General features: G+C 53.7%; 5 protein-coding genes across 5 annotated transcripts; 2 read left to right on the top strand and 3 right to left on the bottom strand.

Moving 5' to 3' along the window:
- Positions 1 to 65: 65 nt before the first annotated feature.
- N0V89_006226 (uncharacterized protein) lies at positions 66 to 1,517 on the bottom strand (the record flags this gene model as incomplete). Its single annotated transcript, XM_056214996.1, has 1 exon — positions 66 to 1,517. One exon carries the CDS (start codon positions 1,515 to 1,517, stop codon positions 66 to 68), a length of 1,452 nt encoding a protein of 483 aa, XP_056072263.1.
- A 5,921-nt stretch (positions 1,518 to 7,438) lies between these two features.
- On the bottom strand, positions 7,439 to 8,650 carry N0V89_006225 (uncharacterized protein; the record flags this gene model as incomplete). The annotated part of the gene is made up of 1 exon (XM_056214995.1): positions 7,439 to 8,650. The coding sequence occupies one exon, from the start codon at positions 8,648 to 8,650 to the stop codon at positions 7,439 to 7,441; it is 1,212 nt and encodes a 403-aa protein (XP_056072262.1).
- A 5,445-nt stretch (positions 8,651 to 14,095) lies between these two features.
- Positions 14,096 to 16,719, bottom strand: N0V89_006224 (uncharacterized protein; the record flags this gene model as incomplete). Its single annotated transcript, XM_056214994.1, has 3 exons — positions 14,096 to 15,783; positions 15,841 to 16,443; positions 16,686 to 16,719. 3 exons carry the CDS (start codon positions 16,717 to 16,719, stop codon positions 14,096 to 14,098), a joined length of 2,325 nt encoding a protein of 774 aa, XP_056072261.1.
- A 1,413-nt stretch (positions 16,720 to 18,132) lies between these two features.
- On the top strand, positions 18,133 to 19,329 carry N0V89_006223 (uncharacterized protein; the record flags this gene model as incomplete). Its single annotated transcript, XM_056214993.1, has 1 exon — positions 18,133 to 19,329. One exon carries the CDS (start codon positions 18,133 to 18,135, stop codon positions 19,327 to 19,329), a length of 1,197 nt encoding a protein of 398 aa, XP_056072260.1.
- Positions 19,330 to 23,361: 4,032 nt separating this feature from the next.
- On the top strand, positions 23,362 to 24,690 carry N0V89_006222 (uncharacterized protein; the record flags this gene model as incomplete). Its single annotated transcript, XM_056214992.1, has 2 exons — positions 23,362 to 23,365; positions 23,462 to 24,690. The coding sequence occupies 2 exons, from the start codon at positions 23,362 to 23,364 to the stop codon at positions 24,688 to 24,690; spliced, it is 1,233 nt and encodes a 410-aa protein (XP_056072259.1).
- Positions 24,691 to 25,866: the final 1,176 nt, after the last annotated feature.

Below are 25,866 nucleotides of genomic sequence, written 5' to 3'. Positions count from 1 at the left end.
GCTGAGTTTGCTTTGAACTGGTTGGTCGTGCACTTGGGCCCATAGATGTCGTGTTCGCTTCCGTCTCACTCGTTCTTGCCTTCCCAAACCTGTCTACTCACTTCCTCACTCTCGAGGGACAGCTCTTTCATCCCCAGTGATACAAGCGCTCCCACAGCAGCGAATCCAGCTAGGATCCACCAAATTGATCTCAACGACCCCGCATACGCATCCGTGATCGCATCCAGCAGGTCATCTGGCAACGAAGCGTGCCTCAGATGCGGTATGAATCCGACCGCCATCGCAGGGTCCCGCAAAACGGCCACAGATTCCGGCAAATATTCTACCCGTGCGATCGCGCGTCCAAATGTGCTAGTAAACGCCGTTGCGCCACAGGCCATGCCAACCAAGCCGCCGAATAGGCGGAAAGATACCAAAGTGCCAGCCGCGAGGCCTTGGTCGTCAACGGTAGGAGCGCTTGCTTGCATGACGATAGTAGGCACTGTGAAGAGTGTGCCTAACCCAATGCCAGCGATGATCTGGAAGCCGACTGATATAGCGAGCGATGTCTTGCGATTCCATAGCGATATGAGGCCCACACCGATTGCAAGCAAGACCCACCCCAACCAAATTGTCCATCGATATGAGCGAGTTTGCTCGACTGCAAGCGCCGCAACGCCACTTAGAACTACCACGAAGACGCAGATGGGTAGGAGCGATACGGCAGCTTGAAGGGGTGTCTCGCGGAAGACAGCTTGGAAAAACAGTGGCAGGTACAACAATACGCCGTAAAGCACCGCTCCGTGGACGAATCCGCCAGCGAGGGTAACCTTTGCTGTAATGTTGCCACATATACGATGCGGTATGCATGGTTGCGCTGGATACTTCTCCCACATAGCAAATCCGAGAAGGAACGCAATACCGGAGACGAGAGGCACCAGTGTCCGCCAGGACGACCAGGGGTAGATGGCTGAAGCCCAGCTCAGTGGGAGCGCAAGCAGCACAGCCCCTGTAGCGAATAGTGCCATGCCCATCCAGTCCAAGTTCTTTAGCTTAGTCCCCAGGGAATCCTCGATAGACTTCAACTTCAAGAAGAAGTATGCACATGGTGCTGCAACTGCGATAATGGGCAAGTTATACCATCCGAGCCAACGCCAGCTGGCATACTCACTAAAAAGTGCTCCGATGGTAGGTCCGAGAATACTTCCGATAGCCATCGGGATTGTGAGCAGTGCTATCCACAGAGGCCGCTCTTTGAGGTTCGTCATATCTGTGACGATGACCTCGCTGAGTACATCTAGACCACCGCCGCCTAAGCCCTGGAGAATTCTCCCTACAATCACTATCTTCATAGTCCGTGCTAAAGCGAAGGCAACGGCTCCAATCGAGAACAGCGTGAGACCTGCAAAAAGTGGAATGCGCCGGCCGAGGACATCTGAAGTGGTGACGTAGATCGGTTGAACAACGGCTACGGCGAGCATGAAGGATATGCTTGCCCAGAAAGCTTCGATTGTTGTGCCCTTCAGTTCGATCGTCATGCTCTACATAATCATTCAGTTCTGAGCTTGGAACGAGTCTTACAATGACAGGTGAGGCCTACCGGGATTGCGACAGCTAAGGCAGTCGCATCGAGCGTCACTAGTAGGACTACTAGCCATAGCGAAAGGGAAGCGAGCCAGAACTGATAAGGCTTCTTCCAACTAGACGTTGGATTGTTTTGGGTCGATAGCGCTGTTGTCCCGGACGTCCTCTCGACGTCCTCATCTGCGTTGATCGCAGTTACAACTACGGCACCACTCTTGACTTCGTTACTTTTGGTTGATTCCATGTTCGAGAGAATGAGTCAAAACGGGTATAAAATTACCTACCGGTGTCAGTGTCATGGCGAGTATTTTCCGCAAGATGTCGAAGTCGAAGCATCTGGCATTGCTCTGTTTAAATTTCCAACCAGACTTTCTCATGTCCGCCCTCAACAATATTGTCGACCAAATTTTCAAACCCGGCTACTTCATTGACCCAATCAGATGGATGAGATTATGACTTACAGAAGGCCAAATTCGCTCCTCATTCTAAATCTTCGCCCGGCAATTGGTAGAGACCACAGGTCCATTGCATGGAGGAAGATCGAGCACCTTTTGACTGACCATCCCGCCCCAGCACTCAGTAACTGCAATCGGAACATCACCTCTGGCTGGCTATCATTAAGCTTAGACAGCGGCCATATCACCAAATCTAGAACTCTTCAAGCATTATTTTCGCCTGACTAGCCGCAGGAGAGAACCTGATTCGCCAGCCCTGCGCACCGGACCCTCAAAAGTACGATGCGCCACGCAGCTTTCAGGCAGCCTCATGCGGATGTTGAGGCTGAGGCTCCCAAATTCAGCAGCTTTTGTGGCAGCGAAGTCAGGGCTAAGCTATTTGTAGGGCGCTGCGAAAAGCTACGCGAGGCAGACGTTGCTCCGGTGTGCTCGTGGCTGCTGCAGTTGCATTGCAGTAGGGACGAGAACACTGGTGGCTTGGGTTCAGCTCGCCATCAACGACTCTACACCATCGAGAATATACAGCCAACTCCCACTACAGTATACACGCAGCTGTAACCTGCATCTACCAAGCTTTTACCAGTCAAGCGGCCAAACTAGCTTCAGTGATCAGCTACGCTTCGCTTCTGATACACATCGATTGATTGATCGACTCGGTAACATCCCCCGATAGCCATCCAATTGAGGGGGCCTTGGAGGCATAGCTACTATTTGATAAGTTACCACGGATTGGAAAAGAATTTAACAGTTCTCCTGCCAGCAATGACTAGGTTGAACGATCTCGACAGACGCTACGTGGTAGGTAACCAAGTAGGGGTAACCCTAAGATTCTCTCTACTTTATAAAAAGGTAAAGACCTAGGTACTAAGTCACACTTTCGAATCTGAAATTGATCCCCTCGAGCTTCAACACAAGAGTCGTCTCTGTTCGACTCAAGATCTCCCTACCACACCCAAGAAGTCTTCCACTTCGACAAGAGTCACCTTCGTTGGCTTCATCACCGTTATGCTCGCGATGTGCTATCTTCGAGTTAGGTACTCAAATATCATAACGTGCTAACTGGCACAGCCAATGTCTTCACGCTGGCCTTCACCTGTACAGCGTCTGAAATCGTCAAGCTAAAAGCGAACAGACATACCCTTTGTACTTATTCAGCTCATAGCCGTCTTTAACGATGATGTATTTGTGTCTTCCGCCCTTTTAAGTGCTCGAGTAATCCTCTTGATGCTCTAAGCCGAGCATCGATTCATCCTCTAATCTAGAGCTCGCACATCCAGCGCGCCAATGCGCCTCCCTCTCTACACATTCATTCCCTTCCCTTTCACGTCTTCTCCAACTACCGAACCCCAGCCACCCATTAATATCGCCCAAACAGAAATAGCCCTCGCACGACACAATTCCCATTGGACGGAATATCCACCTTTACCTAGCCCGCTGCACTTCGACACAAAAACCCCCCGCTCTAAGCGCCCAGCAATATACTCGCTTCCGGTTCGCGGGACAAGCCACAATGCGTCCCGAAGAGCTGCGCTGGACATTCGTACTGCCGGCCAGCCGTTAGAGTACAAGCCCATCTGCTCGAAGGAACAGGTGCAGCTGCTCGTCAGGCGGACTATGACGCGCTCGGTGCGCAGCGCATCGCATCGCATCGCATCGCATCGCACATCCATCAGGATCGCTCAACGCGGGGCAGGGCATAGGATTCTCGCGTGCGGAAAACGGAAAAGAGGCACCCTGCTGTACTGTCCTTGGAAGTGAAGTGCAATCTAGCGGTCGCGGTTCCACCGCGTTGTCAGCGGGGCAGCGGTACAACGCTCCTCTCCTGCTCATCTCCTCAAAGCGAAAGTGGGCACATGTACACTACTGTACTCGCGACTCCTCCTCACTCAGGTGAGAGTACTCCGCGTCGGTGATCCCGTGATCTGCACGTTGGTAGCACCACCTGACATTGGGGAGGACGAAGCGACGTCGCACTCGTTCTCCACTGCCTATCTCCACTCGGGCACGGCACGACGTTGAATATTTCATTTCGGACCGCGTTCGGTGAGCCGATACGTAACAGAACGCACGCTGTTCTAAAAAGTACGCTGAGCTCAGCGGCCTACTGTCGTGCTACCACACGCCTACCATGTGCGGCTAGGAACGTCCTGCTCGGCCTATGTAAGCTGCAGCGAACCTTGTACAACTACTCTGTGCAACAAGCCTTTAAAATAGAAAAGCAGTGTTTCTATGCAGAGTGTATCGACGAGGCGTAGCTTAGGCCATCCCACCTTTACAAGATGTTATCTATCTATGTTTACATCTCCGAGCACTGCATTCGACTAGGATAGTGTTCGTTCCTCGCTGGAGGTAGTTGAAGAGGGGTTGTTCAGCCGCCGGCGCCTATCCTGACAACGGAGATGATGTTCCGGGCACGTGGTGGGGGTTGACAGGCGCCCCGCTCTACGGGGGAAGTTCAATTACCCTTCTGGGTCCAAACGGAGAGGCATTCGCTACGGATGTGTAGCAGAGTATGCGCGGCTTGTATCAGCCAGGACGCCCGTTACGCATACCTGGGAATACCGTCATACGACCTTGTTGGTACACTTGCCCCAAAAGATGGTTGAAGTTGTTATGGATGGCTTGACTGCCGAATCGCGAAGATGCGACGCACGGCGTTTCGATATGGAGGCAGATGACTTCGATGTAGGGGTTCCAACCGCGCAATGCATGAAAGCTCTCCACATCACATCGTCACCGTTCAACGTTCCTCTGTTCGGGTTGTCGAGCCTATGATCTGAGAGCGTGGAGCAAGGCTGGGCGCTTACGGCGTCCTCCGCCATCGTGAAAGGCAAGAAGAGGCGCACTGCCAGTCCCTCACGCCGAGACGATGCCCTGCATGACCTGCTGACCGATTCTGCGACCCATCGAGGCCGGGCCGCATTGCTTCGCATTCCTCCGCTGTCAAGATCTGTCGGTCGGCACCGAGGAATGGAAGCATGTCGCGATACATGCCGTGCGAGGTGGTTGGGAATGCGGAGGGCATGTGACCTTCCAATAGCGGGCCAAACCAAAGTTGGAGCATCACGATTGTGCAAGTGTTGAGTGAACGACCACACAGGCTCTGCGGGGTAAAAGTGGGCATTCGCGATTGGCTTCGTCATGGTTCCGTCTTTGCAGTGCAGAAGCAGGCATGCGAGTGCACGGATGATGCTGGGCAAAAACGTTTCGAAACATTGGCCATCGGCCCGTCTGCATTGGCTTGTCCCGTGCATGAACGCTCCAACTCCAGCTGCGAACCGCCGGCATGTCGCGTGGGTTAGCGCATCCCTGCAAACACACTCATCGACAGGTGTTCGCAGTGTAACATTCTCAAGGATTTGACGGAACTCACCTTTCCCTTCGCTGCGTGATGTTGCTGAGTCTGGGAAGGGAGTGTTGTACGGAATGAACCCAGCATCGCGCATCTTCCGGACGGGAGCGAACGAGGCATGGAGAAGCGCACCGAGAGGTCATCTGTGTCGCGCAAAGGACAGTCGTACAGCAATGCTTGGATAGCATTCCTCGCGCACGAGTCTCAATCGCGGACATGTAGCTTGAAGCGTCAATGCCAATCGCCTGCGCGATAACAATGTTTTTGGAAAGAGGCGTAAACGAGATCAGCTGCTACACCCTCAATCTATCCCCTCACCACCAACGGACTCGTGTGCAACCTTGCCAACGGTTTGGTGTTGACGGCCGCTGTGTGACGGCGTCCCGCTCGTCCGTACCAGCCTTCTTCCTTTTGCGGGTTGGGGGCCGCCTTTGGAAGCAGGAACAGACTTCACATGCAGCATCCCAAACGCTGTTGCCTGGTAATGCGCAAGGGGCTGTCCGCGTCCGACACAATTACTGGGCCGAAGGATCATCTGCCGCAGCATTTCAAAGCGCGCCGTTCGGGAACCAAGGACGATAAGTGTGGGATATCGCCATGGATGTCTTGGACGCCCTAAAGAGCCTCAATGCATCGTGTCGTTTAGTGATAGTGTGTAGGTCCCGTCTTGGGGGTAAAAGCTGCAGATTGGAGTCCTAGACGATATTGGAGGCGAGGCTGAGACCAAGGCAAACGTAAGACGAGCCATACAACACGTTTGTTGATGCCCGTCTCGGGTTACCAATGGCGCGGAAAGATATCTTACCCTACACAGTATACGCCGTCCAATGGTCGCGCGTACCCAGCACACGAAGGGCTGCATCGCAGTAGTCGCGCCTAATTTTATCGCAGTCGCTGATGCGATACCTGGACTGGTCTCCAGCCATCCTGGAGCAATGCTTGCATCGAGATATCGCATCAGCAGACGCAAGATGGCATCGAGCGATGGAGAGAGGCCGTCTGTCCGCCCGCACACCCTCAGGATCCCACGGCCTTTCGGCGCCGGGAGGCTATTGGTTTCCTGCGGCCCGCGTCACACCTCCTTCGGGCGCTCTCATCAGCCGCCCAAGTGAAGAAGCAAGAGGGAGAAGCTAAGAAAGCCAATCTCCAATCTCGAAGGATGCCCACGTTTTCCCGGCGCAGCCTACCATGCAGTGGGTAAGGCTGAAGCGAAGTGCAGTCATATGCGCAGTCTGGCGCTGAAGGCAATGGCAGAAGGCGCAGCAGTCGCCAATAGCGAAGCGCAGGTGCATCTGCAAGCGCCCGTTGGCCAGCAAAGTGATTCTGGTGACTGTGATGACGTTGCGCAGAGGCGTATGAGGTCGCGACATTCACAGCGCGAGGCGTAGCCCAACTGTGAGTCGACGGCATTTCGGGCTTTGTTTGTTCGGGATGGGGGTGAGCTGTAATTGCAAGGTGTGGTGACACAGAAGAAGCAAGGTAGCGAAAAGAGTGGCCTGAGACCAATGCGAGGTACCGTTCCTGCCGATGTTTCACATGCCATGTGGAAGGTGAGCCGTGGAAGTGGGCAGCTGCGGTTGGTGGCTGTCTTCGTGGGCGGGAACGGCAGACACGACTGCGAATGCCACCAAGCCGAACGACGCAGAAGACTTGGAACTGATGTGAATAGCTAATGTAATTGATAAAAATGTGTGGTATCGTTTTTGACCTCGCGGTCACCAACGAGCTTCTAAGCCCATATCTAATGACACCTTACCAGGTGGTACTGTCGACCACTGATGCCAGACAGAAAGGAAACCGGTGAAGACCATAACGATTGGAAAGGGGGAATCGTAAAAGAGAAACTTTTTCCGGTGACCCACCCAATGCGAATTCCTCCTAGTAGTAGTACAGTTGGATCGTCCCAGAAAATGCAGCGCACAATTACAATTAAAATCAGAAAATGACGCACGGGTATCTCGCAGTAAGAGCAAAGACTGAGTGCAGGCAAACCAAAGGCAAGGGAAAGCAGTAACAGTAAGAGGCCATAAGATGGTCTCAACCAAGACAAACGCCAGCGCCAAAGCGTCTAGGCCTCGGGGTGGCGAAGAATCTCTTCGCAGTTCGCATCAAAACGCATGCTCCAAAGGCGAATGCCAACCATAAACTTCTCGGTCGTCTCGAGCTCACGGTCGCGACCAAAGATGGAGTCGACGAACTCGCGGCCGCTGTTCTTGCCCATGGCAAGAGGCTTCTTCTCTCCCGTCTCTTTCTTAGCGGCCTTCCACATGTAGTCTTCACACACTTTGAGGAGCTTGGCGAGGCGAATCCACAGACGCTCGCCGCTCTCCAGGAAGTCCTCGACCATTTCGCGGTTCTCCTTCTGGCGAATCTGGGACAAGGTCTCTTCGGCACGCTTGACTTTACCAGCAAGCTGGATGAGGAGAAGCCAAAGCTCACCCGCCATCTCAGCCAGAGGCGTTGTTGGTCCATGGTGGTAGACAGTCCAATCGTAGATCCACTTGCCGAGGGTGTTGGCGTCGAAGACACTGCCCAACAGCATGATGGGCTCTTCGGCGGGGTCCCAGTTCTTGTACGAGTAGCCAGCGGGGATACGGGCGCGGCGCGCGTCTTCATCGGTTGCTTTTCTTGGGGTCTTGGGAGGCGCGGCTCGCTTGGGGGTGGGCTGCGGCTGCGGCTGGGGACGGGTGGTGTGAGACGCACGTCGCGGACGGCTCGCCTTTGGCTCTGACTCATAGATAGGGACCTGATGGCGGACATGGTAATCAGCATAACCGTACGTGGCGTGGCGAGTGTACGGTGGCGGTGGCTCTCGCTCTCGCTCACGGACATAGTCGAAGTCGCCATAGACGTCCTTGGTGTGCACGTAGCGCGCTGATACCGACGGACGACGAGCCTTCTCACGATTGGAGCGTTTGAGAGGCGTCGCGTCCGTGTCGCGGCGTTGCCGGCTCGTTGGAGCGTAACCAAAATAACCACTTACATATTCGGGCGTACGCTGTGGCGTCGGGTAGTAGCGCGGCGACGTAAACTGCGGCGTTGCGCCTCCGCGCGGCGAAGTGTATGCATTGTACTGCGAGGAGGGGACAGCGTGCGATGCGCGTCGCGAATGGCCGTGGACTTTGGGAGAGGCGTGCGGCGAGGGCGAGACTCCTGCGGCGCCGTAGCGGGGAGAGTAGTAGCCAGGCGAGGGCGACATTGGGGGCGTCTGGCGGTGCTGGTATGCGTCGTAGGGCATGTAGCCCGGGGGAGGCGTGGGGTACTGTGGAGCGAAGTTCATGTTCGCGGTGCTGGTTGCGCCCAGGAAGGAGGAGTGGTAGAGGGGGGGTAGAGGGTGCGGGCGCACGCGACTGATTTATTCACCACCTCACCGGTCGCAGATTCCGTTTGTGAGTCGCTGTCTGGCGGTATCGTGGGTGAACGAGGAGGATGACTCGACGGCAGAGAAGAAAAGGGCGTTCTGTCGACAGCACATTGAGGTCTGCGGTACTATTTTGCTAGAATATGCCAGAAGGATCCTCAGAATTGGGGATCCGGGTCGTTGTGTGGTGAAGTGCTTGGTAATATGGGTGTAGTTGGGACGAGCCTCAAGTGTGCGCGAAGGCGGAGGGCCCGGCTAGTTATGTAGCCAGACACTGCATTTGGGTTTCCGCCCGCGGGCCAAAAGCGACAGCAGCCTGACGGGGGGGGAGCCTGCAGCCCATCGCCCCCTTGTCCGCTAGAGGTCCGCCCCCTGACACGCCCGATCGCCTACCTAATCTATGGGTCTGACTATTACTCCCGCTATATTACTGCCCGGGAGCGAGCGTCTGGTGGGCTGGAAGGGCGCCTCAGCCTCCACGCGTGCGCTGCGTCCTGCGAGGGTGGACGCTGCGCACGAATCGATGCCCGAGGTGACCTGGCACATGCGAACGGGAGGGCAGCCTCGTCCCTCGCTGCGTATCCAAACGGTATTATTGTCATTGGTAATATTGAGTTCGAAAACGCCCACTGCGGTGCTGCTCCCATCCAAATATCCGATCCTGGCTGGACGGGACGAGCAGGTCAGTGTAAGCTCACTCACCCGTGTGGCCCAGAGCAGCGCTCGCTCCTGTGCTGTGCCACGCTTGGGCAACACTCTGTTCTATTACGCCCACCCTGCCCAGGTGCGCAGCATCGTGCTATCGTTTCGTGTACCGTGTGTGCGCTCTCGGATCAGCTCTGCGACGGCACGTCTCCCAAGTAACATTACCTCCCGCTCCACTTCTCGTGGAGATCCAACGTCAGGCAGCGTAAATCGTCGTCCATGCGCACTGATTGCGAGCGGCCGGTCCTCCGCTGGCCCCGGCGCACTGCTTCCTTCGACGCGGGAGCACTTACTCGGCCGCCGAAGGACGATGCCCAAAGGACGCGCCTCTGCATGGGCTGGCCGCTGCGTCGACACATGTCGGCCAACATGCCCAGCAGCGCCTGCTAGCTCGCGACGACTCTAGCTTCGCAATTACACCGCGCCGGCGTCGCGGAAGGGGGAGGGTGGAAACTGGAGTGCTTCCGTCCCAGACGGGACGCAAGCGTACCAGAATTGGCTGCCCAACGGCTCGTCTGGAGGCGCTGGGATGCCCTGCCCAAACGGTGCAATTCGACTTGAGCCGCACTCTTGACCACGCTTGGGGCTCACCGTGAGCCCCCTCGAGTGTTGCGGTAGGACCGCTCAGCAATCTCCGCCCAGGGAAAAATTTTCTTCAATATTGTCTCACAAATTGTTGCTTGGATCATGCTGCTATGCTGGCCCGCATGTTTACTTACCGCTACTTCTGGACATGATGGCTTTCGTCTCTCCCCGTTGGTGTATGGATGACGGCGGCCCCGCTGCTGCACCTTCGCGCAGCCACAGCACCCATGATTCGATGCCAGGCCGCGAACAACACAGCGGACATGCTGCGATCTCCAGTGCGCGCAGCTAGACTTGCCTTGAAGCAGGTTTCCGCGACAGAAGTCGAGTGTGCGCGGCCATTCACTGGTTAAAACGGAACGCCAGGACCCGCTTTCTGCATGAAGGCTTCCTGCTTGACTTTTGTTTCTGCCGCCATTCCTACCCTTGCAATCTCTCCTCGAACTCTTGGCACACAATCATTTCGAATTTTGGAAGCGTTCCCGGTGCCCCTATTGGCCCTCATCGCAGCTTTAATCCCTGTGGCGCTCGACGGCAGCACGCCTACCGAGCCCACAACACACTTTCACCGTCAAAATTCCTACGCTGCCTCGACAACTCACCTTGCGTACGGATGCTCTGACTCTTCGTCGGGTCTCTGCTCCACTACCCGTATCAGCGCGATTGGCTCCGTCTCACCGCGATATCGCGAATCCTCACCTCACGAGCACGCACACTGTCGAATGCGCTCTGGCCGCGTAGCCATTATGTATCATTTGCATCGAGACTCGTCCGGCGGAACGTTGCGCCGTCGACACTGCATCCTGCGCCTCTCGGGAAGTGTACTGTGCTGTCTTCTGGCCACGCCATGACGCAGCCCTACCTGGGTTCACGCAGCATCGCCTTCGCAGCCCTAACGTGGGTTTGCAGCATTCGCAAACTACCCAGGAGGGCCACGTTCGTTGCGCTGGCTGAGCATTACATATGCACGTCTGCTCTAGCGCGCATCCACAAGTGATCCCAAAATATTCCCCCAGCCGAGTCGCTTCCTCCAATCCCGTTTCGCATTGACCCCTGCAATCAGCCGTGCCAGGGTCCTGTGGCGGTGCAGCTAGCACTTGATCACATGATTCCATACAATTACCCACTTCGGCTCTGGACAGTTGTGGCAAACTTTTGAAGCGCGTCTTGTGGCGGCTGCTTCGGAGCACGCGGAGCTGAAACAAGAGCTTGGCCGTGAAAGTGCTCCTCTCCGTGACTTTCCTGACATGTCACTTCGACGACTTCTTCGCGGAAGTCCGGTAGACCCGCTCTTGTCCGAAGCCGATTTCCTGCGTTCGTCCGCATTGTCAGATAATTCATTGGAGTGCGCAAACGAAACATGTGATCAGAGCAACCCCAATGCACTACACATTGGGTGGAGGCGAGACGAGACGACGTCGCCAGCGCAGAGGCCTATTTCCTGGACTTGCCCCTCCAGCCCCAGCTATGACTCCTACACTCGCCGCCTTCAACAACACGCAAGTTATGTCTGATGACCATATCAGTCGCCAGCTATATCGTCCTGCCTGCCATTATCCATGAAAAAGAAGGCAAAACATATCGCTGTGTAGGCGCGGCGAAAGGCGAGTTCAAGAGCAGCCAAAAATTGGTGGTGACTCATTCCTCAGGAGACCCTCATGCCTGTTAGTGAGCAACAACCCAACAGGCTTTTCCCGGCAATCGCGCTGGAGCAGCAAACAAGCAGCATGCAAGCGGGCGGAGCATATGCGTCATACCGTGCGTGTTCCCCCAATGCTGTGGTAGCAAACTATCAATAGCCGCCCGCCAGTGTAGCCTCATCATGGCTCCACGACCACGTCGCGATTCTGGATCGCCTGCTTTTCCAAGGCCTGCAGCAGCCTTCTATTATCTGTGACTAACACTACAGGTATTTTGGATTATTACAACGTTCTATACGTTTTCTTTTCTGGGCCGAGCGCCGTGCGGAAACTAAGTATAATCATCCCGGTGTTACTACCCGTCGATTTCCTCCTGCTCACCGACTGGTTGCTCCTACGTCCACTCTTAAGTCTGAGCTCCATTCCTACGTCCACTCGGAGTGAATCATTCACTCCGCGACCACTGGTTGGAAGATATGATCCTCTTGTCGCCCGGACTGCAAAGCATCCTTCCTGTGTTGGATCACCTATCACCGCACAGGCTTTCTTATCGGAGCATGGACCATATTATGGCCACCATAGCACGCCTTCGCGGCGACGATTCACGTTACTGTTGCCTGGAGGTCCTCCGGACGGATGGCGACATGCCCTTGAATGAACGTGCGAAGGCAAACCCTGCCAGTGGCACTCGTGATCGCGCGTAGAAATTAGGATACGCAGGCAACCGCGTTTACAGTCACTGTTGACGACGCGTCCCACGCTCTCAGATGCACGAATGGGAGTCACGACCACAGGTATTTTAGATTGCTATCATTTCTAAGATTTGCCTCTTGTTTCAGCTGCTGCCTGCGACGTCAATCTACCCACGTTAGGCAACTAAGTAGATGGGAAACAATCCCTAGTAATCCACCACTGGCAAAGGGACTACTATGTTGCACTACATGAGCTTTCTCATGTTTACACTCGGAGCTATTAGACGGCAATGTTACCTAAGAGTCTACATCAACAACCCACATCTGGAGAGCGACGGCCACCACGCAAGCTTCGACACAACATTAACTATCATAGAAGCCATCATTAGATGCACTTACTAATAGCCACTAATCTAGACTAGGCCTTCCCAATAACAAAGTTCCAGCAAGCCTTGCATAATACCATTGAGCACCTTTATGACTGTCAATTACTTAGACGTCAAGAGGGTCAGATATGGGGATCAGGGAGTGTTCCTCCGTTGTTTGCCACTGCAGATACGTTCAACACTCACGGTCATCATGTCGTGGCATCCCTATTAAATGGGAGGATTGGGATTCGATGGCAGAGGCCGGCGCTACTCGGGCTGAACCCGGGAAGTTTTTTTTTGTTTACAAGTTCGTTTGTGTATATGCAGATGTCACTAAAGCGAATGATAAATGTGAGTTGCGAACAACGCTCGTTCTTGAGTATCAGGAGATCAATATATCAATTTGATTAAGACGCTTGGTTTATGTCTATATCTGAATTGATTATAGAGATATCGCTGGGCATGCGTGTTGCAGACTAGTAGCTACACCCTGAATAAGTATCGTCCCTTTTGCCGGCCTTCATACTAAAGGCTTGTTCCTTACAATACTGCGCAAGACCAAACGCGATTGGCCGCACTGAACCGGCATCAAGCTTCAGAAGGTATGACCAAGGAAAGAAAAGGGCAAGGAAGGCAAGTCGGACCTGCACATCGGCTCCCCCTTCCTGCTTTGTGCCAAACATCTCCATGTCGTATAACAAAGCAATGCACTCAATGCAATGCACAACTCAGCATGCCAAGCTCCCTTCGTATGCTTCTAGGCTCTTCATACTTTTCATCTCATAGGTTGGGCATGTCTGTATTGACACGTTGGCGTACAGGTAAGAGAACCCTGATGGCCATGGTAGGGTACTGTGGACGCGCAGTAGGGCTCTGTACAACGTCAATGTACTGCGAGAGAGATATGAGTATCATTGCGAAACGATACAGCAATGCATGCAACGTGGTTAAAGCCTGATGATTCGTTACTGAGAAGGCTACTGGAGTGGTTGATATGCTGGGTTTATACGAGAAGCCACTTTCTCTCATGCCCTCACTCCGAAACCCGCTCATTGCCTCAAACACTGGATCCGTTCACCACGCCAACATCTCGACTTTAGGCTAGCTGATTGCATTGATGTCAATTCAGTCGGCCAGCGGACTGGCAGGCCATGATATCAAGTCCGCAAGAGAGTTACCAAGTTGTTGTGGCTAAAGTTGTAACAACGGAAGGCTGGCGTGAAATCGCGCTTACTCACTTCTTAACCGTCACATTAGATTCAAATGGACTACGACGCAAACGAACTCTCTCCTCCACAACAGAAGAGCCAGAAATACCGAAAAGATCATTAACTCGTGACCCCATTAGTATCTACTCTCGACGACCTCCCCCCTCTAGTACCCCTCCGCCAGCGTATTATTCCACAAACTCCTCACCGTCACCCCATCTTTCCATCCCCCTCCCGTAGTATCACTCTTCACTTTATACCCCACCTCCTTCTCCTCCCCCTTCGCGAGCCAGAACCCGTTGTCCTCGAAGTTGAGAACCGCTCCACCAGGGTAATCTAACCACACGAACGCCGCGACTCCACTGGTTGCTTTGACGGTGAAAGTGTCGTTGCTATGGCTCAGCTCAAGGCCTGGATCCGTGAGGTTCGAGCTCGAGAGCGGCGCGGGATGGAACCAGTTTGTGTGCGTGAACGTTTGCGTGGCATTGGAGTTGGGCAGGGAGCCCTGGGCTGAGACGTCTAGCCGGAGAATTGCGTCCGAGGGATCCCGACCCTGGAGGATAGTATCGAGATTGGACGACACAATCTTCGTGCCGTTTATCGCTCCGACGGACACGTTCGTTGCAGCATCCATACTGATGTTGAGTTTGTTGCCGGACCAGTCGTACCACGCCAGATTGACCTCCGCCGAGACTGCCGACCACAAGTCTGAGATAACCCAGATTTCGAAGTCGTTGGTCGTCACGTTGCGATATGCTGAGATGACGACAGGCTTGTAGATGTCCTTTGCGACGTAGTGCAGCACCTTCCACCTGCCGTCGTATTCGATGCCCGCCCATGTAGGCGCTTGCCACTGGTCCTCGAGCTGCCAGTACAGCGAGCCTAGCTGGCGCTCTGGAAGCGCGCTCCCCCTGCGGTAGAACTCGATCTGGAACTTGTAGAATTCGGCTTGGAAGATCTGCGTGGAGTGGCACCAGGCGGAGAAGTTTGCTAGTGAGTCGGTCTTGTCTGGCACAGGGTACCATTGCTGGACGGCCATGGTCATCTGTCCTTGGCCGATGGAGGCGTTGTAGAAGTTGGATATGTTTACGCCGCCTGCGGGTGGGTGGTGGTCGCGCAGCATGACGACGGAAGAGTTGAAGAAAAGGTCTTCGGGCGCGACGGCTTGTTGCCAGCTCTGCAAGGAAGGCATGCTGTGATAGCCGAATTCGTTCGCGAAGCGGCCGACCGGGTATCTGGAGAAGTTTCCTAGCTGGCTGAAGTTGTAATTGTAGAAATCTGTGTCGCCGTAGATTGATCCTTCCGTGAGGTTCTCATAACGTTGTGTCATCGGCTGGCTTTTGGAGAAGTCAAGACTCTGCCAGCCATTCGTGGTGCTTGATGGAGAATATGAAATGCTCCTTGTGTTCCCAAGGACTATTGGCACGATGGTGTCGAGGAAGAGTGTTTCGTATTCAGCCAGATATCGTGGGTATTCATCGGGTGCCGTCTTGTTGACTGTCGGGAGCTCCAGGTTCTCCAGCTCGTTACCTCCAGCCCAGTAGGCAAGGGAAGGATGGTGGTTCACCCTGCGGACCTGATACTCTACCTCATGTGCCACATTCTCCAAGAACTCTTCGTTAACCGGGTAAAGCGCACAGCCAAACTCGAATTCACTCCACAGCAAGATACCCATTTCGTCCGCGAGATCGTACATAAAGTCAGGAGAATACGCTCCAGATGACCAGACTCGTAACATATTCTGGTTGCCATCAATTACACTGTCAAACAGCTGACGCAACCGAGGTTCCGTCACGGTGGGCCAGAATGGGTCCGGTGGAATAAAGTTCGAGCCTTTCGCGTAGAATTCGTGTCCTGGTGCATCCGTTAGTATATGTTTTCGTGTTGGTTGGATATTCCATAATCATTTACCATTTATCTCAAAGTGCCAGTTGCCACCAGGAGCCACTCCAAGGTCCAGCTGCTCTTGCGAGATCGGTGTTTGATTATTGAAGATTGTACGGAAACCAATCCGCTTCGTCACGGTCACCACCGTCGTGTTACTGCTATCCACAATGTTCAAAGTCAGATTGTATAGCTGCTGTTGGCCCATGCCAACCGGCCACCAAAGTTCCACAGCGCTGTCTGGTACTGATGTGCTCCCTGTGATTCTTCCATCCTCAGAGGTGACATTCGCGAGCGATCCAGTCAGCAAATCATCGCCGTCTCCACTTGATATCGTATATTGAACATTCACTCCTGAAGGTAACGATCCAAGATAGTCGACGCTTGCGTTGAGAACCCAATCCTTTGTTTGATCCGGAGCATAGAAGTTGTGTTGTCCTTCGCGGTAGATATCGACAAGCGTATTGCGAACATAGACATTCTGTGGCGGTAGCTGCACAACGAATGCCGGCTGCCAAATGCCTGCGGGTGCAAAGGCAGGACCCCAGTCCCAGCCAAAGTCGCTCTGCTCTTTTCGAATGTATTCTCTGTTCGGGAATTCATACAACTGCTGCACACCAAATGGCCAGGCTGTGAAGGTTAGTGGAATACGTTCTCAGATTGTGATTTGACCTACTCTCTTGGCCGGGAATTGCTCGTGTAGCGTTCGCAATTATTGGAGCACTTCCGAAGTCGATGCTTAGAACTGGACTATCGCAGGATTCTAACAAGTCTGAGACGTCGAAGTAATACTGCCTGAACTGATTATTGGTCGCTGCCACGTGCTGACCGCAAAATTCTATGCTCGTGAAAGTATCGAGACCGTTGAATACTAGCCATGTAGAACTCGCGTTCTTCTGCCTGCATGCTGTAAGCTGTCATGACCCGCTTCAACTTTGGCGATGAACTCACAAATCTAAAGGTGCTGAAAAGTAAGTCCAGTTCGAATACGTGATCCATCGAAGATTGAACTCATTCAAAGCGTACAATGGGTCCCCAATGACCTGATAGGTTTAGCGTAGCCCGTTCCGCTGAACATAACACTAACCTGCGCCTCCCGTAGATCCAGATGCACTTGTGACGGTACCTTGCCAGGTACGGAAATGTACGAAAAGTTAGGACTGGTCAGTGTCCAGTCGACTGTACCTAGATCCAGCACTTGCTGACTGTATGCTATTGATGCTAAAGAGGCTGATGCCAACACGGTCTGCAAACTTTTGCGAAACATATTCGTGGACCTGTCAAAGGACGAATCCTTGAACACGAAGTAGCAATCAGAAAGCAGGAACGCTATCATCACGGTAGCGCTCACGATATATATCGCCCGATACATCCTTGACCACACCGTCTTTCCGGGTGCTTCCTCGTATGATGTAATTGATCCCAAGTGTGCAATAGCAGCGCTACAGTTACATGGCTAAGGAAGACCGTTGTTGACCTGCGGGCGGCACTTGCAGGAAGAGGGGAAAATCAATTGATCATCGGACAAGGACTAGGAGTACCGGCCTGAACATTTGTGGGTTGGTGTATGTTTGTTCTGCTTCGGCTGTATTTCCGCCGACGGCTAGCACGGAGCCGATCGTAGCAGGTTAGAGTAACGGGTTTTGCTAGGTAATTGCGGGACTAGGTATCCCTTCCCCACAATACATCAACCGGATTCCCAACCTCAGCATAGTGCTTGAAGACAGTACAACCCAAGCCTGTGCGGTGGGAATACTCATATGCCTATCACAAGTAGCGAGAGGATGCGTTGCACAGCAGCTGTCAGACCCCGTCCTGTCGCGTCAAAACGCGCTAGACCCGCGCTGTGCAGACGCGGCGCGACTTCCAACACGAATTGGCACCGACCTTACATTGCGCGCCCGTGTAGCACCACAAGCACTGTCGGACCTTAATGCTCGTATATCTACCATCAACTCGGCCCGGCTCTGATTAACAACTTCTGGAAGCAGTAGGCGCGTGTTGCAGCCTAGTTGCAGCCTTGGCCGGTGAACACTAAAAGGCATTAGCCCTCCACTGCCCAAGGAAATTGGCTACCCTTAGCGTCGATATTAGGAACAACTTTAGTGCTAAGGGTGGTCAAGGTACATCACTGCGATACATATACGATGGCGACCGTACTGCCCAGGTGAACTCTTCGTCCCGTGACAAAAGCTTCTTTCTACAAGTCCTTTACTTAGGTAGCGTTTCATGAACATCAACGTCAACGTCAACGTCAACGTCAACGGTCGCTTTGCAACCTATTGGAGTCACGATCGCTAGCATCAGCCCCGTTAGAAGATGTCCGGACTACACGAGGAAGATGTGGGTGAGCCGGATGGTGAGCCTGAAGAGATTCGCATGGCGAGGCTACACTCGCTGCTTACGAAAACCAAAGTTCCTTCCTCCACTGCATCCACGCCACCAAAGAAGAATGCGCGACGCACCCAGATCGCTCTCAAAGACTCGCAGCACAAAATCGCTGGTCAGCCCCGCGCTCAGATAATAGTCTTTGACCAAAGTCCGCCGCGCACTCCAACGCGCACTCACCGAAAGCCATCGCCTCGCCTCACACGTGCAGCATGGCGCGCGGCCGCCATGTTCCAGTATCGCCAGGAGGCGATGGAGATCAGGAGCCAACAGCCCGACAGACAAGCCGACATATTCCCCTTCTTAGCTCTCCCAGTCGAGCTTCGCATGGCCGTGTACTTCGAGCTGCTAGTCACAGACAACCGCGTCCTGCCAAGCTGGCGCGGGCCCCGCAAAGCAACCAAACAGCAAAAGAGAATGTACATCAACATCCTCCTAACCTGCAAGATGTGCCGGGACGAAGGCGTACAAGTCCTCTACGGTGAAAACATCTTCGACTTCGGCGAGATCTGCAACCGACCCAACAACTTCTCCAAGCGGTTCAGCGAGCATATCGGTCCGCACAACGCCTCCCTGATACGCATCGTCTTCGCGGAATACTCCGCCGCAGCTGAAGAGCTATACCACACGGACATCGCGGTTATTTCCAAATCGAATCGCGGCCTCATACCGAAGACCCTGCTCACAGTCTCCCACCTGCGCAGCTTCCTCTCCACCTTCAACATCGCGCTTTCTAGCTTACGCCTCCTCGCCATCAGTATCATACCCTACGGACACGACCAGGCGACCATAGCTCTGCAAGACGTAGATTTTCGCCTGATGACTTCCCCGCATCTTAGGGTGAAGTGGTGTGACGCGAAGAATGACAAGGATAGGCTGGGTCGCCTCGTCGACGACATATGCGACAGAGAAAAAGGACTTATGAAAGCGGACTACTGGAAAGATATAGATGGGTGGATTGGGATCAACTTTGCGCCGCCGAGTTCGGGGAGGGAGTGGATTGTATATCAGGGTGTTCGCGGGAAGGAAGATGTGTTAGAGGAGGGGAAGGAGGTTGGGACTGAAGACGAGCACGAAGAAAAGGATTCGGATAAGAAAGCGTCTGAATTGGTGTTGCATAGACGATAGTGAGTGTGCGGGTCTATGGGAGGGAAGTAGCCTGTGAGATACTTCAGCTTGCTTTTCTTGAGCTAAGCTGCTTGTGTTGTCGATAGTAGAACGCTATCGGCACGATTTGTTTGTTGGCATGGAACGATGACTGCAGAAAAGCCTCTGTTCATTCATTATGTCCTTAGCTTATGACAGTATAGCTTTATATCATCACTTACCCACCATTCGTACCACCGTCTCACTACTTGTGCAAGCAGACCCCAAAAAGGCAGTCAGTTGGACTTTTAATAGAATAAACCAAAAGTAGTAGATGCTATACCAAGATTAGAAGTTGGAACGCCTCTCATCACTCTTTTCCGGCTCATTCAGATACCACTTCTATTCTCGTACTGCACATTGCCGGGCCTCTGTATTCTACCTTTACTCAATCGAAACAATAGCGAAAGATCTGAAAATAGGACAGCACAGCGAAAATGGCAAGACAATATACCAGAAACCGACCGCTGAGATGAAAAGCGACGATGGTTATAGATCATGTTAGCGCTCTGGGCCGGGACGGCGAACATCCGAAGAGGTGCAGTTCTTGGCGGCGGCTATCTATCCGAATCCCTGGGTTTTGGTGTAGAGGCGGGGTCGACATGTCAGACTGTCAGTGCGGCATGTTGGGAGGACAGGGTAGGACCTGCGTCTGTCAAGTCGGGCAGTTGTTCGTGTTGATTGGTGAGGCTGTGACACAAGCGATACAGTAGACGCGGCGGGTTTCCACACGGTCCAAGATCTGATGTTGAGAGTGAGTAGGAAGAATATCTTCTGTATTCGAGACTATGCTGTACATTGTGTTGTAAGAAGTCTATGCGATCAAAGGCGTCGTCAGCTTAGGACGTACTTCTGCACAGAGACTGACGTAGACCAAAGGTTTCAGTGTGTCTTTTGCTGCTCGGCAAATAGACGTGAGGCGGGGTATGCAGGTGTGCCTGGCAGCCTCATTGGGGGCCGTACCCTTCCTCCGATTGGATTGTCTTTGCTGTTTCACACTGAGTGTCTGGGATCCGGATCTACTTCATTGTACGAATCTAGTGAGCAATGGTGGGGGGAAGCCATGGACCAATAGCATTGGTCTTTGCGTACATCTTCGTTAAGAGATACTTTGCTGCCTTCCAGTTTTGTGAAGAGGCGAACGGTATCTGTAGCGTTGATACCCCGACTTAGAGAAGTGCTTCTGTTCCATTACTTAAAGAAGTTCAGAACGTAAGAACGGTGAAGAAACTGCCTTGAGTTTGGTAGCGGTGACTGCATGCAACCGCGTATGATCGATGCTGCGGGCCGTATCTGCAAGGCCTCGAGGCCGCAGTCTCTAGGGCCGGTCGTTTTCTGAACATGGTATCGTGAACGCGGGCGGACGATGTTCTGATATCGGCTAAATGTATTACTCTTTTGGTGGAAGGTTTGGAAAGATACGTAGTGCTTCCGTTTGACAGAAGGATATTCGTCATTGTGGGACTTGTGGACGTCGAATCGTGCAAAATCGTCGATGGACGCCTCGTAGTCGCTCGAAGGCTCAAACGAAGGATGTCTGAGGTCGCACGGAATGCCCCGCCGAGGCGGCGGTATACCAGAGCGGGGCAGAGGGCCGCTTCGATAGCGGAGAGAATGCTATTGATACACTGGCAAGATCCGAGGTCGTAGCGAGGATCATACTGTGGTAGAGCTTGCGCGTACCAAGGACAGTTGGGATGGTTCGCAATGCGGGTAAATTGAAGTAGGAACAACGCTGCCACTTTAGGAAGTCACGTTAAAGCATGGTGCCTGGGCACTGCGATGGGCGAGGGTGAACACCAGTTCGGCTGAAGTAGGGACTCTCAACTTGATCGTAAATGGACGTCCCATTGATCGCCAGTCCGCCTCTTCGCGTGCTGAGTTGCTCGCTTAGGTGACAGGGGTCTGGCGCTGGAATGCATGAAGAGGAACAGGAACCACAAACGTAATACAGACCGCACACCTCCCAGATCGCAGCCACTGCCGCCTGCACGACGACAAACAGCCTTCCGTGTCAAAACGGGATATCCACAGCCGTCTCTTTCAAATACATCTACCAACCGCGCAGAGCTCGAGTCCAATTTTGGCTCTGGATAAATGGCAACGCGGTTAGCAGCTCGCTGTGAGGACAATGAACGCATCGGAGCATACAAGCATACCCTGGACACGTTGCGCCGACCTCTACAACTGGCGTCGACGCATCGCTCGGTGATACTCTGAAGTGCAATCGAAACCTCACGATGGTCTTCAGCTCCAATCGCCATGCAAGCACGGGGAAAGCCCCGGATCGGCACTGGACGGCTGCGGCTCGTTGCGAGTTAGCGTCTGGCGCTCCGCTAGCGATTTGAGGTTAGGCGGTCCAACTCCGAGGATGTTCGTTATCATGGCTGTCAAGAAGAGGAAACGTTTGTGGGCCAGTCAGATTGGGTGAGATGTGTATGACACGCAAGATGCTCGGTACGGAGAACAATGAGTACAAAGAAACCCCTGGCCCATGTGAGGGAGCTCAATGGCGATTGCGCGTTGCACAATCGTTTATCCCTGCAAGGTCCCGTTGAGCATGCGCAAGGGTTCTTGCTCGCATGAGACTTTGGCTGTGGGGGATTTGTCCAGCCATTGTTGGATGGAGGACATCTGCCGTGATTGACACGAGGCCAGATTTGTCGACGCAAGTCAGATACGGATGTGGAGTCGAGCATGTAGGGCGCGTCGATGCAGTGCTTTCTAAACAAACAAGCTGCAAGCGCTGACCAGGCACAGCTATCTACGACTCGCGCATCCGGCGGAGCAAGCAGCCGCGGCCGCGAGTCTGTGCGAGGGGCCGCTGGTGATTGTCGCTGTGTACCTGAGTGCTTCTCTGAGGGCCACCACGGCTCGATGCGTCCGCGTCCGCGTCCCCGACAGCGATGATCCATCAGAGCCGCAAAAGATGAAGCAGCGAGGGCTCTGAGCCAGGCCTGAAACGTCGTCGTAGCGTCGAGGCGACTATGATCGATAATTTTAGGCCGTCGCTCTCATTTCCCAGAAGCATGAGCAGCCAATGGCGACCCCGGTGGCTGGCGCGGACCCTGGCCTGCGCTATTCCGTCCTTCCTCGCTGAGTGCCTGCCGAGAACAGCCTCTTCTGCGCGAGCGCCCCCATGCTCCTCCCCTCCTCCACGGCCAGCGTTGCAGCTTCTTACCCCGGAGTCGCTCATTCTCTTGCGACCTGCGCCGCCCACTCGTCCGCCTGAAGCCCGCAGCGACAAGCCACCAGGGCCTGCATCTGTCACGCGAATATATACCCGCACTGGACCCCCGAACAGCTTCGCTGCCACGCATGGAATCGTAAAACCGCGCGTCTGTTGCTGGCCGCCAAACCTCCGCCAGACGTGCCCATTGCGCCCTCGTCCACGTACATACCCTCTCGCCCGGAGTGCCTCTCACCATGGACAATCGCGCGCCCTCCTCCGACCGTTGCACCAGGGGGCAACGACCGCTCAATGACCGTCGACCCGAGCGTAAACACCAGAACCAACCGCGCATCTCGAGGACATCGCTCGCCGTCGCCCTTCTCGCTGCCACGCTACCTGCTACCACCGCGCAATCCTGTGTCTCGCTGCAAGGCTCGACCACGTGCCCGGCCTTCAGCAATGCTTCGATCAGTACTAGCATTGGCGATTTGTACGTGTAACCTCACGTCAGATTCGTGTTATCTGCATGCTAACCGATCCTGCTTTCAGCCCCTTCCTCTCATTCGTATCAGATGTAGAGTCTTTTGATAGTCGAATGCAAGACTACATAAGCACCGCTTATGTACAAGACAAGTACGTGGGCTCTGTCGCCGCTGGCCGGTGGATGCTGACTGGTTGCACAGATACGTCGACATCCTGGGCTGCTCCAATGTCAGCCTAACAAACACGACGAACCTCTATGCCCGGTTCACGACCTCATTCCTCTGCAATGCCATTGTTCAGGCTTCGCTTTCGAACTGCAACGAAGACTCCAATTCGGTCGCAACATTATGTGCCGATTCATGTGTAAGCACCTGCCCCGTACGGTTTCATGCTATGCTTATGCTAATCTCCGATAGGCCCAATTCGCCATCAGTGAGCAGGATATAATATCTACCCCAGCTTTCTGCGGCACTCCAGGGAACAACGCAAACGACCAGATCCGAAGCGACTCCGATCGGTGTCAGCATGCAGCCAAATCTTTGAGCGGAAAATGCACCCCGGCTGTTGACAATGAGCCGGACGAATGTGGCTTCGCGTCGAATCTGCCCGGTCTTTGTGCGTTCTGCGCGTCTAGCTCCCAGAATGCGACGGATTCGTGCTGTGTCAATTCCAATGTCGAGTCTCGCTGTGTAGGAGTACAGCTACCTACCACTACGACAATGCCACCTCTGTTTACTACCACAGCCACTGTTGCCCCCACCAGTTCCACATCCGCTGCGGCAGGTGGGGCTTCTGGCCTGTCTGGAGGAGCTATTGCTGGTATCGTTATCGGATCCATTGTCGGAGCGGCTGTTCTCCTTGGATTGATCATCGGTGGTTGCATTTTTGCTCGGAAACGCAAACAGAGCCAGCAAAACAGCATATTGAACACCCCATCTCCCACTCGCCAAGCAGCTATAGGACCACCGATGACCTATGGAGGAGACGGACATTCGCCTCCGCCTACCATTGTACCTGGCGCACGAGTCGCTCGGATGTCAGCCCTAGAAGGTTCAAGCTCTTCGGATCGGTACAGCTCTCCCCGCGCGGGTGTATTTCACGACAGACTTGACCCCTATGACTCCCCAGAATCACACCGCGCCTACCTTGGAGCAGCAAACCTGCCCAAGCGCGACGGGTCTCTGTCTAGCCACTCTGCGTTGGCCATGGCTAGTGGTCACTCGTCACCCCACTCAGCCTCCGACCCCGACCGGAGTTACTCAAGTCCTGAAGGCATCGCTTCAGGTCAATCCGAACAACTTCAATTCTTCAAGGATTACTACTCTCAGGATGACATTCACCCGAACGACACGGTCGCTGTTCTTTGGGCGTATCAGCCTCGTGCCAACGACGAGTTCGAACTAGAGCGCGGAGACATGCTTAAAGTCGTCGGCATCTGGGACGATGGATGGGCGACAGGTGTGAGGCTCACTGAGACAACAGACGAATGGGAGGCGCGGAGAGCACTTCAACGCGACTCTGGCGTTAGCAACGGAAGTCGCAAATCTCGCATAGAGAGCGATAGCGAGATCAAGGCGTTTCCGTTGGTTTGCGTGTGCCTTCCGCAGCATTGGCGCAAAACAATAGAAGGAGACAGCACGGACACGGGTGGAGGCAGTGGAGGTGACCGGCGTCCTCCCAGTCCTTAATGCCTGTTTCGTAGCTTGTTGACATCTATAGTTGTCTCTTCTGCTTCACTGTCATCAGCTCCTCTGATCGAGCTTATCTCGGTGGAACCTCTTTCGTCCTTCCCCTCAAGATACTCGAAATCACGACCTCCGCAATCCTCTTTGCGTCCGAAAATTAATCCGGCGCCTCCCACTTCCTCCGGCTCAAGCACGCTGGTCAACTCACCACCCGAATATAATGCGATACGATGATGGCTACTGATTTGGACCCGATTTCCGATTTGACATCTGAGGCTTCTTGATACCCGTTCACGTCGCGGACCGCATACCCCATTGGCACTTCGCATTGCATCGCTCAACACACTTTCATGGCATCGAATCCGTCGTCTCGACAAACGTTACGTAATCATAATACCTCAAAGCACACTCCTCCGACGTAACGATTTCTTCTTCTTACTCTCCTTAGATAAACGGTAGATTGGCGGGCGGATACTGTTTAATACGCTCTTTCAACCACAACTACACAGCGCGATATCGCGCATCACATTCTCTGATAAACACACACACGACGCTAATCTTGCGCCTTCGCTCCCTCGCCATTACCGCCCACCACTCTCACTCATTACACCATAATCACGCCGACAACACAACAACTTCACGGTCGAGACTATTGTTCCTTCACTATTTCTCACCCAGTGCGGCTTTCGTTCTATACCCGAACCTGGCGTTTTGCCGGGCAGTTCCTTTTGCTTCGTTGCTCTCGCCTCCGGGCTGATCGAGCTCTCATATAATTCAGGATTGAAAGGGGATGAAAAGCAAGGAGTATACATAGCTGGGATGGCTGTTTGTGGCACTTGCGACACATTCTGTAAATACTCTGTGTTGCGTGGAAGTTTGAAGCATCTTACCCATTTTTCATTTCTAAGGTGTTGACTGGTTGGGGAAAAGATGGTAGCGGTTGGGATTTGAGTAGCAGGCAGGTGGCTGGGTGCGGCTTTTGAAGCTGCTGGCTTAGTAGGCGATGAATGAGGTTGTGGAAACGATGATGGGTTGGTAGCATTGGATAAATAATCAACGAATGGGGAATTGTACAGTTTATCTTGAACTCTGCTTGTATGTCTGTGTGACTGCTTATACGTGCAAGATACGCACAACAGTTTACAAACCAGTTCTACACCATCGCGCCATTGCAAGTTT

This window comes from Didymosphaeria variabile, assembly GCF_027946475.1.
Source record: "Didymosphaeria variabile strain IMI 356815 chromosome Unknown scaffold_4, whole genome shotgun sequence".
In the NCBI taxonomy this organism is placed as follows: domain Eukaryota; kingdom Fungi; phylum Ascomycota; class Dothideomycetes; order Pleosporales; family Didymosphaeriaceae; genus Didymosphaeria; species Didymosphaeria variabile.
This window is presented reverse-complemented; position numbering and strand designations above follow the sequence as displayed.